The sequence below is a fragment of the Podarcis gaigeae genome (genome assembly GCF_964106915.1).
Source record: "Podarcis gaigeae genome assembly, chromosome: 13".
Lineage (NCBI taxonomy): Eukaryota > Metazoa > Chordata > Lepidosauria > Squamata > Lacertidae > Podarcis > Podarcis gaigeae.
The window spans coordinates 32132051-32147826 of NC_139689.1; the positions used below are offsets into that span (position 1 = coordinate 32132051).

General features: G+C 44.2%; 1 protein-coding gene across 8 annotated transcripts in view; it reads left to right on the top strand.

Moving 5' to 3' along the window:
• The window catches only part of STAT3 (signal transducer and activator of transcription 3), a gene marked incomplete at its 3' end in the record, with an annotated part of 40385 nt that overhangs the window by 5033 nt on the left and 19576 nt on the right, over positions 1-15776 (top strand). For 4 of the 8 annotated variants that reach the window (XM_083708713.1, XM_083708717.1, XM_083708718.1 and 1 more), the window contains exons 2-3: positions 3436-3633; positions 13939-14088. In XM_083708713.1, coding sequence (XP_083564839.1) covers positions 13961-14088 — 128 coding nt within the window. In that variant the 5' untranslated portion in view covers positions 3436-3633; positions 13939-13960. Of the gene's footprint in view, positions 1-444; positions 545-3435; positions 3634-13938; positions 14089-15776 lie in introns of those variants that run through there. The other 4 variants (XM_083708712.1, XM_083708719.1, XM_083708715.1 and 1 more) reach the window with 2 other exon arrangements.

Here is a 15776-nt window from a genome sequence, read left to right on the forward strand (position 1 = left end):
TCCTTGCAGTTGGTTTGTTCCGCCGTTTGTGATCTTATCTCTTCTAGCACGTGCCTGTACTTTAGTCCAAATTCAGCTCTAATTAACAGGAGAACTTCTGCTTCTTAATGGCAGCGCCGGAGGGTTTTCGGCAGGCGAAGTGCTTTTGCACTCAGCACCTCCCTGGCCCCTGCATTCCATGCACTGCTTTATTCTACCTAACTTGTAGAGTTGGAGAGTGCCTTGTAGCCCCCCCACACCCTGCACCATGCAGGACATTCAGAGCTAGAGCGCCCCATATCTCAGGTGGCACAGTGGGTCAGTATGCTTGGCTCTTAACCAGAAGGTTGGTGGTTCGAGCCCACCCAGGGACAACTGTGGGCAGGATTCCTGCATCACAGGGTGTTGGGCTTGGTAAATCTATGGGTACCTTCCAATCATACAGATCTATTATTCTATGAATAGGTGACTGCCCAGCCGCTAATTGAAGATCTCAGGCTGACAGGCCAGGAGAGGACATTTTCTGTGGCATCTCCTCATCTGTAGAACTTCCTTCCCCACAGAGGTGTGTCTGGCACCTTCAATATGGAGCTTTTGGTGAATGCTGAAGACAAGCCTCTTCACTGTGGCTTTTGACACTTGATGTCTTATTTTTAGGGACGTGGATGGCGCTGTGGTCTAAACCACTGAGCCTCTTGGGATTGCAACACGATGAGCTCCCGTTGCGCGATCCCTGCTCCTGCCAACCTAGCAGTTCGAAAGCACGTCAAAGTTCAAGTAGATAAATAGGTACCACTCCGGCAGGAAGGTAAATGGCGTTTCCGTGCGCTGCTCTGGTTTCGCCAGAAGTGGCATAGTCATGCTGACTGTATGACCTGGGAAAACTGTCTGCGGACAGACGTCGGCTCCCTCGGCCAGTAAAGCGAGATGAGCACCCCAACCCAAGAGTCATTTGCAACTGGACTTAACTGTCGGGGGTCCTTTACCTTTACCTTTTTATGTCTTATTTTTAGGACCCAACTTGTTTCTGCGATTGTTGGTGGTTTTGAACTGCTAATAATAATAATAATAATAATAATAATAATAATACCCCACCCATCTGGCTGAGTTTCCCCAGCCACTATAGGCGGCTTCCAATCGAGTGTTAAAACAATGCAGCATTAAATATTAAAAACTTCCCTAAGCAGGGCTGCCTTCAGATGTCTTTTAAAGATAAGATAGCTGCTTATTTCCATCACATCTGATGGGAGGGCGTTCCACAGGGTGGGCGCCACTACCGAGAAGGCCCTCTGTCTGGTTCCCTGTAACCTCACTTCTCGCAAAAGGGAACTGCCAGAAGGCCCTCAATGCTGGATCTCAATGTTGTGCAATACTGTGTTTTAATATCAGTATTGCATTTTAATTGTTATACCATGGCCTGACACCTTAGGGTGAAGGGTAGGTAATAAATTGTAATATTTGTAATATTTATGATAATATCTCCAGAGAGAGAGAGAGAGGCAGCCCACCTGCCAGGCAACAGTTTCCAGCATCAAACTGATCTTATCATGAAGAACTCTTAAATGTTCATCCAAAATCTAATCCTGCCCTCTGGGGCAGAGAGAACAAGGCTTTGTCATAGCACTCCTTCATTACCTGAAGGGATTTCACACTGCAGCCACCACACCCCTCAAGTCTTGGCTTCTCCAGAATAGAGATCCAGGTATCTTCTTTGACAATATGTCAGTATTTAGTTTGCATTCTGAGTTTCCCAGGGTCCTCAGAAAGGTGTGTCATAACGTTTCTCACAGAAACGGCGAGAATCCCAGAGTCCATCGCTTCAAATGAGTGGAGAACTGTCATTCAACTAGGAGAGGCAGAAAGTTCAGTGGCTGTCTTTATTTCGAAACAAATGCTTTGAGTTTTCTTTGCTTGTTGTGGCTCTCCCAGCACTTTGCTTTTAGTGGTTCCCTAGCCATGTGCACAGGAAACGTTTCTCAAAGTGAGAAGTGGCCAGTGCATTCAAAGCTGCATTATCTTCCTCCACGTGCAGAAGTGCTTTCAATTGTTTCTTGGTGTATCTGGTTTCTGTTCTGCCTCTCTCTCTCTCTCTCTCTCTCTCTCTCTCTCTCTCTCTCTCTCTCTCTGTTTTAAGCCTATGAAGAGTTTTGCTGCAGCCGGCCAATGGCCCATGTTGTCAAATAGCCTATTGTATCTCAGAGGACATTTATCAGCACCCTACCTCATCCTGCTCCTTCAGCCTCTTGAATAAAAGCATAGGGCAAGTTGACAGATAGGATCCCTGCAGATTCAGATTATTAACAACCATGTGCAGAAAGTTCACAGGGCCTGTAACCACTGTTAGAAGTCGTGTTTATCTTGGGGACCCCATCTTTATGGACACCTTCTAGCTCACTGGCCTCGTTTGCTTGGAAGGTGAACTGAATCCGTTCCAGAAGTCTCTTTGACTTCCAAAACATTTGGAAACCAAGGTGCGGCTCCCACAGCCAATCAGAAGCCCCGTCGGACATTGGGTTCCAAAGAACGTTTGCAAACCGGAACACTCACTTCCGGGTTTGTAGCGTTCAGGAGCCAAAACATTCGACTCGCAAGGCATTTGGGATCCAAGGTACAACTGTCATGCTAAGCCCAAACCATAGTTTAGTGAACAATTGCAGGCACTTCACTACCTTCCACGCCACAATCCTGCTGCTGAACTACCTGGCTGGACTAAACAGACCATGGGCAGTTAACTAAGTACAAACCTTGGAGCCACTTGGGTTCACATAGAGCTCTGAGCCAAATCACGGCTTTGCTCTGGGTAGCCTGACAGCATCAGACCCAGGGGAGGAGTGAAGCAGTCAGCTTTTTCCCTAGGCACCTGTACCTATGCATGTTCTTGCTGTGTTACATCCAAACCAGACAAGGCACAAATTTGATGCATATATATTTTTAAAAACAAAACAAAACATGACAAATCAAGTGTCTTAATTGCGCTTTTAGATTTTAATAGTTTTTCTTTGATACAGTATTTTAATAGTTGTATTTGTTTTGTGAGCCACTCGGAGAATTTATATTATGGATTGGCTATGTGCCACCAGCCTTTCCCTAACCTCCCAGTACTTTGCACTACAAATCGCATCAGCCTCAGCCGGCTGGGGAAATCCTGCTGCTTTAAAATCTTTCTCTCGGCCCAGCTTGGCTTTCGTGCAAGCATGATGAGTCTGCTGTTTGCAATGGAGAATCAAAAGCATTTCCTGCTCCACTGTGCAGACTGCAGGCTTCTTTCACTTTCCATTCATGGTTTGAAAAAAGAAGACCGCTCTGAATTGTGCCATGGTGGTGGTTGTTCTTTGAGACTGAAATGTCTACCCTCTCCCTTGCCTGCCGACGATTTATTTCAAATGATTCTTGACCCTCAGGAAACTGAAAGATCGGAACAGACAAATAACAGTTCTTTCCTCCCGGGCTTCATAGCTAGCTTCCAAATGACCTGTGGAACAAATCCGAAGGCAACTTCCTTGTCTCTGGGGCAGTTCCCAGCAGAGTCTGCCTCCTCTGTTTCCCGTAAGCCCCTTTCCTGCTTTCCAAGGGAGTTGCTGGAGGCTGGCTTTGGGGGCGAATGAGAACAGAGATTGAGAATTCATCCCGTGCTTACCGGTCAAGACTGTAAAGGTACAGTGTTGTGGGGTGGGGGGTGGGGGTGGGGGCGTGTGTCCTGTGAGTTTTGTTTCATTTTGTGCTCTGAGAGGGCTTTTTGAATGTGGGTGAAAGTAAACGTGACTCAGTGAATGTGGAAGGTTTGCCAAAAGTCCGTCTGTTCTGTAGATGTGACGGAATGAGGTGCTGGCATGAATCGCACCACAGCAAAGAGCTGGTGGGGAACTACTTTAAAAAAAAAAAGCTATCTCATTTTAATTCTGAACGACCTGTAAAGGCCTTTGGCTATATACAATAAAATTTATTTAAATGGAAATATTTTAATTGCGTAACTAGAAAACTAGAACTGAAAAATGGATGTGCTAGTTTGTTTACTTCCTAGGAGGTACGCATGGAGGAGCATTTGTTTGGTGTAATGGTGAGAGTGTCTGACTAAGACTTGGGAGACCAAGGTTCGAACCTCCACTCAGCTATGAAGCTCACTGGGGAACCTTGGGCAAACACACCCTTTTAGTCCAACCTACCTCACAGGGTTGTTGTGCAGTTTAAATGAAGAGGATGAAAACTTAGGGTTGGCATACGTCCAGAATATCCCGGACCTATCCAGAATACTGCTTTCAAAAGCAGTGTGTGGGTGGAAATCACTAAAAATGCTCAGGAAAATCCAGACATATGGCAACCTGTGTTGGCAGTGTCATTTTTTTTGCTATTTTCTTTAAAAAATAGGGCAAAAACTTGTTTGTTTGTTTGCCAAAAAAGCTCAACAAACTATGTATGCCACCTGGAACTCTTTGGAGGAAAGGTGGGATAGAAATGCAGTAAGATAAACAAAGAGCAGGAAAACCAAGCAAAAAGAGCTTTTAAGCCCTCTGCCTTGCTTACCAGGCTCTGGGAGACACTTACCTGGAGGCCATTGGAGATGTCACAAAGGCCTCCAGAGTTTACAAAAGACCTTTCCAGGGCCTGGTAAACACCTTGCATGTGTTTACCGTATTTTCCGCTCTATAAGATGCACCAGACCACAAGACGCACCTAGTTTTTGGAGGAGGAAAACGCGAAAAAATATATTCTGAATCTCAGAAGCCAGAACAGCAAGAGGGATCGCTATGCAGTGAAAGCAGCAATCCCTCTTGCTGTTCTGGCTTCTGGGATAGTTGCGCAGCCTGCATTCCCTCCATAAGACGCACACACATTTCCCCTTACATTTTAGGAGGGAAAAAGTGAGTCTTATAGAGCAAAAAATACGGTAATTTGTGTGATGGGTGTGCTGGCCAGCCGCCAAGTGCATAAAACTGTGATCACACAACTTTCGAGTCAACTGTATTTATTTAGAAGATTTATAAGCCGCTTAATCTAAGAGCTATCTAAAGTGGTGTACAAATAAAATGTAACTAACCCAGCTGAAATCTGCAAAACAATTAAAAAACAAAGCACATAACATAATTATTAAAGCACAGATAAAGCCAGACAAACTTTTAAAACAAATACATTGTGGATAACTGAAATAATGTATCTTGTTAAGCAGCCAAGGCCAGCCAAAATCTGTTGGCATCTTAATACAAACAAACAAATGAAGTTACTTGTTATTTGCAGAGCTTTTTTTTTTTTTTTTTGCAATTCAGCAGATGAATTAGTTTATGGAGGTTGACTATGGCTTCTGACCAGAACAGATGCAAGCAATTTACTCTGTGGCTGATACTTGCAAATTAGGCAAGAATTATTTTGTCACTCCAGACCCACAAATGCAAAATGTGGCCTTTCACAGGCGTTTGAGAATAGCGGCTCCTTTTAAGTCAGTTACCTGCATAAATTGAAACCAGAGGACACTTACCGAAACCATGACCTGTCAAATAATTTTCCAAGCAATGCTGCCGTTTTATGAATGCGGATGTGTTAAGGGCATTTTGTCACTTGAATACGTGCCAAGTGATCCTGTATCTTCCTATCTTGTCACCTCTGCTCATTTTAATTTGTAATTTGACAGGAGGAGCAGGCTAGCCAAAATGAAATCATCACTGTAAAAAACTGCTGTACTGGAGGAAGTAATTGCATAATTGCCTTACGTTGCACTTTTTTATGAGTATGCAAAATGCCACACACACACATTGTTTCTCTACAATCCTGTGGGGTTTTTTAAATGTATGTCAGCCTCTCTCTTTTTCTTTTCTCCCCTGTGTTACTCTGAAAAGCAAGAGGTTGAGGTGTTGGCTCAGTCCCAAATGTGATTTATTTGAGCCAATAATCGTTAGTACTACTATGAACTCTTAATAGCACCTTAAAACTCCTCCCTGTTCTTGTAACTCTGGACTTTTTGCATATATTCTATACAGTACTTAGAAATTCCTTGGGTTTGTTTTTTTTTTTCCTGAGAATGAAGGCTACAACCACTCACAAGCTGGGTTTTTCAGATTTTTTGGTGTTGCAGAGAGAGAAAGAGATCAGGAATCGAGACTTTTCTATGAAAGAAAAATATTTATGTATACATTTATGTATATAAGATAGGATGTGTGTGTGTGTATTTATATGTGTGCTTGTATATGTCTCCTGTGTGTACACACACACACAATGTCCTATCAATTGCTCCCTTACATTCTCTATATCTGTGACACTATATTCCTATCCAGTATTTACTCAAAGTCAGAGCCTGGAAAGACCACAGACCATTAAAATACGGTAAATATGCTCCAGCCAGCCTGCCATATTTTTTTATCGAAGGGTGGGTTATAAATTCATTAATAAATTTAAAATAAATTTTAAAATCTGAAAAAAACCTACATTGGGCAGCTGAGATTTCCTCCCCTCCCCCAACTGCCAATTTAGGAAGGAATATCTGATGGAACAAAATATCAGAACAGACTTTAAAATGATCTCAGAATTCTCAGCTTTTTAAAAAACCCTTTGCATGCTACCTCTTTTGTGACTGTCCCCTGCACATCCTCTAACCCAGTCACGGGCTTTTGTGAACCAGGTGGTTCATTATACTTCATTACCACCTCCTTAAAAAACATTTTTTAAGAGTGTCACAGCAGAATATTTCCCCCTTCTTTCCCCGTATGGTTCTGCCCTACCCCAGGACTTCCAGCATGTGGCCTCCATGAATCTCTCCCACCCCCCAAAAATCCCACAAGCTTCTATTATGTCCTGCATTTACCATGCTCCTCTGCCTGTTTCCACAGTGGGCTGTTGCAACAACATACAGCTGCACAATGGAGGCTGTTCCATGAGGGCATTGCCCCCCCCCAACTTCTCAGCTGGCCCTCACCTGCTTGTCTTCCTGCTTGCAGTCAGTGGGTGGCTGTGCTTGACATTGGCTATGTCAGGCATAGGCAAACTCCGGCCCTCCAGATGTTTGGGACTACAGTTCCCATCATCCCTAGATAAAAGGACCAGTGGTCAGGGATGATGGGAATTGTAGTCCCAAACATCTGGAGGCCTGGGGTTTACCCATGCCTGGGCTGTGTCTCCTGCTGGTCTCGCTGCCTTCCAGCCTACCAGTCCCAGTGGGCAGTAATACCCACCACGGGACCCAGACTTCGTGGGAATGTTACCAGGACAAGGTCCGCCTCCCCTTTCCAGGCTGACTTTAACTGCCACAGAGGATAAAGACATCTTTAGAAATCTGAACTCAGGAGACCTCTGGCTGGCATCCTCTCGTGAGATTCTCCGTGTGGGGAATGTGAATGGTACAGAGACTATATATATATATATATATATATATATATATTCCTGGGGAGGAAGGATTGTGGCTTCCTCGGTAGTGCATCTGCTTGGCCTTTACAAGGTGTCAGGTTGAATCCCTGGCATTTCCAGTTAAAAAGGGGGAAACAGGTGCCCTGGAAGGCTGCTGCCAGTCAGAGTGGACTATACCAGGCTAGATCCACAGGTATTCTGAACTAGAATTAGGCACAGAAAACCCTGCCCCCTCCCTTTTACCTTCTTTCATGGAACTCAAGGAGGCATACGTGGGGCTCCTCAGTTGTCTCCCATCCAGGCAAAGGCCAGATGCTCAAAATTTGCTTACCTTCAGCAAGACAACTGTATCATTTACCCTCAAGACCTGCCTATGTTTTCCCACTACAGTGGAACCTTGGGTTAAATACTTAATTCGTTCCGGAGGTCCGTTCTTAACCTGAAACTGTTCTTTTTTTTTTTAATAATAATTTTTTATTAATTTTCCAATTTTAACAACAAAACAAGAGGAATCTGGACTAATCATGGCAAAAAGTGTGAAATATCTGGGAATTAATATGACATCTAAAAATGTGAACTTATTTAAAGATAACTATGATAAGTGCTGGACTGAGATAAAGAAAGATCTAGAAATATGGTCGAACTTGAAGCTTTCCTTGTTAGGCCGAATTGCAGTGATCAAAATGAATGTATTGCCTAGAATGTTATTTTTGTTTCAGACATTACAAATTGTGGATAAACTAAATTGTTTCAAGAAGTGGCAGAAAGACATATCTAAATTTGTCTGGCAGGGCAAAAAGCCCAGAATAAAGTTTAAGATACTTACTGACTCAAAAGAAAGAGGGGGATTTGCCCTGCCGGACTTAAACCTGAAACTGTTCTTAACCTGAAGCACCACTTTAGCTAATGGGGCCTCCTTCTGTTGCTGCGCCGCCGGAGCACGATTTCTGTTCTCATCCTGAAGCAAAGTTATTAACCTGAGGTACTATTTCTGGGTTAGCAGAGTCTGTAACCTGAAGCGTATGTAACCTGAAGCATATGTAACCCGAGGTACCACTGTACAGAGAAGCTTTGGTATGGGCTGCCCACCTAATGCGGCCTCCCTTTGAAAACAAGACGAGGTTTGTTACCTCACCGAATTTTGCACCGTTATTCTGAAGTGTGAGGTAAAAAGAGTTAAATACACACACTTGGAACATTTTAGGTCTTTTTGGGTAAGGAGCCAGGGACACAATCCTGTTTGCTTAGCTCCTGGGAAATCTCCAGTCCAGATTCCACCTCGACGATCTAGCTTTCAGAAATAATAACGCTGACCTAACTTGTTGAGAAACTGAGAGAAAATATGTTGGGCTCTTTGAATACTTGAAGTGAGCTCCATAAATGCTAAATATAGAACGTAGCGGTTAAGAGTGTGGTACTTGGACCTGGGGGACGGGTTCAAATCCCCCCTGGGCCATGAAGCTCACCGAGTGACCTTGGGCCAGTCACTGCCTCTCAGCCTCACCTACCTCACAGGGTTGTTGTGGAGTTTAAATGGGGAGACAGCAAGTTGAGCCTTGAACAACGCTTTAGTTTGTCATCACTTATAACGGGGGTGCTCCATTTGAAGGTACCTGTCAGGCACCTTTTCCAACAATGTTATCTCTTGTGTTATGAAACAGAGTGCCACACCCCCTACACCCCGTTATACTCTGATTTCCCATTTATTTTTCAAACTGACACTCTTAACATTTTGCAGCTACAGCTTTGGTTTTCCCTTCAATTTAAAAGAACATCCTCAAAGATAGATAAACTTCTGCAAACCTCTGTGTACCCACAAACGTTATATTTCCCTCTTGCTTCCTAGTGGCCCCATTTTGGCTCCATCCACCATGGGGTGATTCCTGATTAGTATCCTGGGGCAACTGTTTGGTCACTCACTTTTAGTGTTGATTGACAGTGCTGGCTGTCAATGAGGCAGTGCCTTTCAGGAATACACACCCACATTTCTGCAAATATCTTTTCAGTACCTATACACATACACCTGTCTCCTCGCAGTGAGGGAACCGCCAGAAGGCCCTCAGAGCTGGACCTCAGTGTCCGGCCTGAATTATGGGGGTGGAGACATTCCTTCAGGTATACTGGGCTGAGGCTGTTTAGGGCTTTAAAGGTCAGCACCAACACTCTGAATTGTGCTCAGAATTGTGCTCAGGGTACATGGAGATGAGTCTAGATAGTATTCTGATCGTGGAGTTTGAGTGAGAGAATGAATGGGACCACATGAGCTCTCTTGCTCTCAGTCAGTTGTGATTCCAGTTTAAGCGCTATGGCGACTTCCAGGCATATAAAAGTTGGGCATATGTTGTATATGTTGTACACTTAAAAACTGACACACAAAAACCTGCCAAGAGTCGGAGGACAATGTGTGGTATAAATGTTATTTTTATTTTCACACATACAAGAAAGAGGTAGGAGGGAACGCCACCAGTGACATACCACAAATATTAAAAATAGCTCTGGGTGAAAAATGTTCTGCTACCAAAACAGGGGTGGAACAGAAACCTGTCCAAAATGGAACATATATTGACAGCCTCAATGAAACTCCATGGCATCTGTCAAAGGAATAGGAAAAAAAATGTTATAGAGGCCACCTAAACAATTTGATAACACTTTAACATGGTTTCCCAATCTGGTGCCTTCCAAGGATGGTATTCAATTAGGTTTTACTCAGAGTAGACCTGTTGTAATTAATGCACCTAACTAAATCATGTTCCATCAGTTTCAGTGGGTGATTTAAATGAAATTAGTTGAATACCACCCTGTAAATTTTGGATTACCAACTCCAATCATTCCTAAGCATTGGCCATTGTGAGTGGGTTTGGAAATAGTTGGGAGTCTGGAGATTGGAGGAAAAGCTATGTTAGGCTGAGATCTCTATCAGGCCTAGCAGTTCAGACTCTCCTTGAATTACTCCAGTAATTCCAGAGGTCAAGCATTTGGGATTTCCCTAGTGGAGCTCACGCAACTCTGTTCTTCATCACAGTTGGTTTGCCAAATGTTTGCTTGTTCCGCATGTGTCATGATCTTGGTTTTCTTCTGCACCAAGTTCTGCCTTGCCACAAGTCCCTAATTTGTTCTTTGAAGCAAAACGGGATTTCCTGTGTGCTGCCTTGGCTTGTTTCCTTCATTAGAGGGAAGTGGCTGCTAGATGCAGCAAATCTGATTTGCGCTGGGAGGAAGGGAACCTGGTTGCTGCATTAGGACAAGGGGACAGTCCCCGATCACTAAGAAACCACTAAAAACAAAAGTCCCAATTTATGAAAGAGAGGCCTGTGAGTTGATATTAGCCTTGGTAAACCAAATGGAGACGCATGAATAGAGGCAATGTACCTCTTGATTGTTGGTAGCCTGGAACAGGGCATGACTGTTACATTCTACTCAACCCATGCGCTTCCTATGGCATCTGGCTGGTCACTCTTGAAAATGAGTGTTGAGCTAAATGGCCTGACCGAGCAAAGGAATTTTTTGCAGTGCACACCTGTATATCTGTATTCAGAAGTATGCCCACTTTAAATTCAGTGAGGATTACTCCCAGGAAAGTGGATATGAGATTGCAGCCTAAATCATCTTGCATAAAGGAAAGCAGGAGGGGTGGAGAGAATCAAGATTGTTTGTACATCTGGCTATGGATTATTGTTAGCTTTTCCCACCTCGTACAGTGGTACCTCGGGTTACGAACTTAATTCGTTCGGGAGGTCTGTTCTTAACCTGAAACCTTTCTTAACCTCAGGCGTGCTTTCGCTAATGGGGCCTCCCGCTGCCGCCACGCCACCACCACGCGATTTCAGCTATTCAGTACTACCGGTTTAGCAGAGTTTGTAACCTGAAGCATTTGTAATCCAAAGTGTTTGTAACCCGAGGTACCACTGTATGTCTGATGATGATGATGATGATAATAATAATAATAATAATAATAATAATAATAATAATAGAATTTATATACCACCCTATACCTGGAGGTCTCAGGGCGGTTCACAGAAAAGATCAACTTAAAAAACACCATATACCGTATATAAACAAAATATAAACAACAACCCAATAACACCCCCCTGCTTTATACATTGTATAAACAAAGCAACATGCAGAGGCAGCCTTCAAAATTCTGCACTGATAATTCTGTGCTAAAGAAAGTGAATTCTGGGATGCAAATAATCATATGTGTTTATCATTTAGGGTTATTTATCTTGTTGTTGTTGTTTCTTACCCTGCCTCTCACCTCAGAGTCCCAGGGTGCGTTACAACAATTTAAATATACAATATTTAAAATCGGAGCAAACAGAAACAAATTTGTTTTACAAAGCTATTCTGCTTCTTTTAGTCTCCAAAGAAAGGAAGAAAACTTTTAAGAACAAGAAAAAGAACAGTATAGTATAGGGAGAAGCAAAGGGGGGCTCCAGGCAACCATTTTGCCTCCCTGTTGTTAATTGTAGAGGACTCAGGATTCCTTGCAGATCTCCCCCACTTGGGTCAGCAGAGATATTTGTGCAGCTGCAGTAAAATCTGCACTGACTCTGAGATTCCAATTGAAAATGGATAATAATAATAATAATAATAATAATAATTTTTTATTTATACCCCACCCTCCCCAGCCAAGGCCGGGCTCAGAGCGGCTTACATGCAATAATAAAAACAAGATGAATGATTACAACTTAAAAACAAAAATAAAATACAACATTAAAATAATGGAACATTAAAATATTAAAATGTAGCCTCATCGCAGGAGGAGAAGGAAAAGAAAGGGAAAAAAAGAGAGGGAGGGAATCAAATTGGCTCCAAGCCAAAGGCCAGGCGGAACAACTCTGTCTTACAGGCCCTGCGGAAAGAAATCAGATCCTGCAGGGCCCTGGTCTCATGAGGCAGAGCGTTCCACCAGGCCGGAGCCAGAGTTGAAAAGGCCCTGGCTCTGGTTGAAGCCAATCTAACTTCCTTAGGGCCTGGGACCACTAGGGTGTTGTTATTTATGGACCTTGAGGCTTTAAAGGTCAAAAGCAGCACTTTAAATCTGACCCTGTACTCCACCGGGAGCCAGTGCAGCTTGAAAAGCACTGGGTGAATATGCTCCCATGGCAGAGACCCCGTGAGGAGCCTCGCTGCAGCATTCTGTACCCGCTGGAGTTTCTGGGACAGCTTCAAGGGCAGCCCCGCATAGAGCGAATTACAGTAGTCAAGCCTGGAGATGACCGTCGCATGGATCACTGTGGCCAGGTCGGGGCGGGAAAGGTAAGGGACCAACTGCTTGATGCGGCGAAGGTGGAAAAATGTCGCCTTGGCTGTTGCTGTAACTTGCGCCTCCATGGAAAGGGAGGCGTCAAGGATTACACCCAAACTCTTAACGGAAGGCAATGGCACTAATTGGGCCCCCGCAAGAGAAGGGAGTTGGGTGAAGGGGCTGCAGCAGTTGTGTGGAATGTTTAAGCCACTTTTGAAGATCAAAGCTGAGGTGCTGCTACAGGACTGATATATTATCTAGGCAGACATTTCTTAAAGGCAGAAAGTAATTTTCCGTTTCTCGGAGACTCGCGTGGCTTCTTTCTGTTATCTTCAGATTTGCGCCCCAGATAGCTGTATCAGATACAACGTAGTACAAATTAACATATTGCCCTGCTTCTGGGGAAACATATACCATATCTGTGGTAATTACTTCACAGACATTAGCAGCGAGAAGAATAGGAAAGGAAGGAGAATGCAACAAGACCATAGTTAATGTATAAATCTGCACACTCCCACCACCACTAAGAAAACCCCTACCAAGCTCTGGTCTGAAGTAAAGATTAAGCAGGACGTCATGCTGATGCGTTAAGAAGCCATGGTTTCGGTTTCGTACTGTCATTGAACTAATCATCCTGAGCGACTAGGACAGGGGAGGGGCACCTTTTTCTACCTGGAAGTTTTCGCAGAACCTTGCAGGAGCCACAAGCCAAAAGTGGGTGTTTCTAAGACAAAAGTGGTTAGAAACAATGGAAGGGACTTTTATCTTGATACAGTAGAGCAGACTTCCTCAACCTCGACCCTCCAGATGTTTTGAGACTACAGTTCCCATCATCCCTGACTACTGGTTCTGCTAGCTAGGGATCATGGGAGTTGTAGGCCAAAAAACATCTGAAGGGCCAAGGTTGAGGAAGCCTGCAGTAGAGGCTATCTACCAGCCGCACAAGTTTTACACACATCTCCCTTTCCATGCTCCATCAAAACAAGGAAGAGATACAGTATTGTCATTGTGCAAGGACCCATTCTGTCAGGAGAAAGCACTCTGTACAGAGCAGGGCTACTGAGGGGGCGTGGCCAGGAAGAGTCCCAAGGACCGGTGAGAGGGGCTACATTTAGCCCCCCCCCCAGCCCAAGTTTCCCCATACCTAAACTCTGAGGGGAAAAACCTGGATGTTGTTTACCTTGACATGAAAAAATGCATTTATGAATCACTAATAGGAATGTCTGTCTGTTTAGTTATTTATTTAGAAACCCTTTGTGTTTTAAGTTTAGGCTGGTTTGCAATTGCATTTACGACTTTTAAAGCAAGTGTTCCATCTTGGTGGAAATAGCCTGGTGCACCAACTTGCTTGTAAAAAAGAAAAATGTTCTGTGTGTTCCTAGGTTTCCAGATTCAGTGGCCAAGATGGCACAGTGGAACCAGCTGCAGCAGCTGGACACCCGGTATTTGGAGCAGCTCCACCAGCTCTACAGCGACAGCTTTCCGATGGAGCTGCGGCAGTTCCTTGCGCCCTGGATAGAGAGCCAGGACTGGTGAGCCATTGGACTTTTCTCAGTATTTGTGCCTATGTACACCCACACAGAGAAAGTGACTGGCTGCCTTTGAGTGAGATCCTTTCCTAACTCCAGAGCTCTGCAAATCGACATAGGAAAAATTAAAAGGAAACGAATTTTGTTGCACAGTAAAATGCCATTCTTTAATTGGTTGATCCAGGGTGCTCAGCCTCTCTCTTCTTGGAGGCCCAGAGCATGGCCATGCATGTATTGCACTATGCAAAATGACCCCCATATGCATGATCAAGCTAAGAGGCTTTTTAGTGGTGGAGGGTCACCATTGAAGCAAGGTTCCCATCTCTATAGAATCTTAGTGCTGCCCAGTCAGTATGAAAAAGGGAGCTTTTCAGCCACTGAGAAGAAGTCTTCTCACACTTTGTGCTGATTGGAGCCAATCGAAGTGAAAGGAGAGAAGTCAGCCATGAGGATTAGCTCCTAGGGTCACTCTGGAGGAAGCTGAGGTCACTGAGGAGGACTTGTGCTGAAACATGATGTAATATGATGTAATATGAAAGTGTGGATTTACCAGTATTTCTTCCTTGCAATCTTTCTTCCTTGCATTTTTTTTTAAACACCAACTTGAACAGTATTTTGCAGAGAGACATTGAGGGCCAGGCAAAACTGCTCTGGGGATTGAACCTCACCTACAGGCTGCTGGTTTAATGATCTAGATCAAGGGTGGGGAATCTTTGGCCCTCCAGATGCTGTTGGGACTCCAAATTCCCATCAAGCCCAGCCAGCACGATCAATGGGCAGGGATGATGGGAGTTGGAATCCAACAATCTCATGGGAGGGGGGGCACACACACAAGCTCCTAATCCCTGATCTAAATGCTCAAACCATCATGACCTTCCAATTGGCATCCTGTAAATTCTTTATTATGATAAAGCAATGTGGCTTATAGCTGAAACCCTGAGATTTCCAAGAACCTTCACATTGTGGGCGTATTCTCTTGAGCGAGAGTTTGCTCGTGATTACGTTCTTGCAAAACCCGTTGGAAATTCCCAGAAGCGTTTTTGCCTCTTGAAAAACATACAGAAGCTTCCTGATATTAATTGTGCTTCCTGTTTCTAATGGAAGAAGTGGCATTCGTGGAATGAAACCAAGAGGAGATTCCTGGCCTCCGGAATCGCCTCCTCCGTTTCCAACATTGTGACTGAGAGGTGCTGTTGCTTAGGAAGCCAAAGCTTGGATTAGTCTCCAGAAGTACAAAAAACACTTTGGGGAGCGGGGGAATATAAAGATGTGAGTGCTGATACCCCAAACCAGCCCGATGAGGACCTGAGAATGCTGGCTGGTTGGGGCATAGGAGGATGGGAAGCCTACTCTGATGCCATTTTAGACAGTCATGACTTCTCCTAAATAATTCTGGGAGCTGTAGTTCATTAGAGAGTTGTTAGGAGCCCCTATTCCCCACCCAGAACTACAATTCCCAGGGTTCCCTGTGAAGGGGGACTGACTGCTAAACCATTCTGAGAATCATACAGAATTGTAGAGCTGAAAGGGGCCCTGAGGATCATTTCGTCCACCCCCTGCAATCCAGGAATATGCAGCTGTCCCATAACGGGGATCGAACCTGCAACTTTGACGTTATCAGAACCAATGGAAATATCCAGAATTGTAGCTCTGTGAGGGGAATAGGCTTGACTGTGTTAAAGTAGTATAAT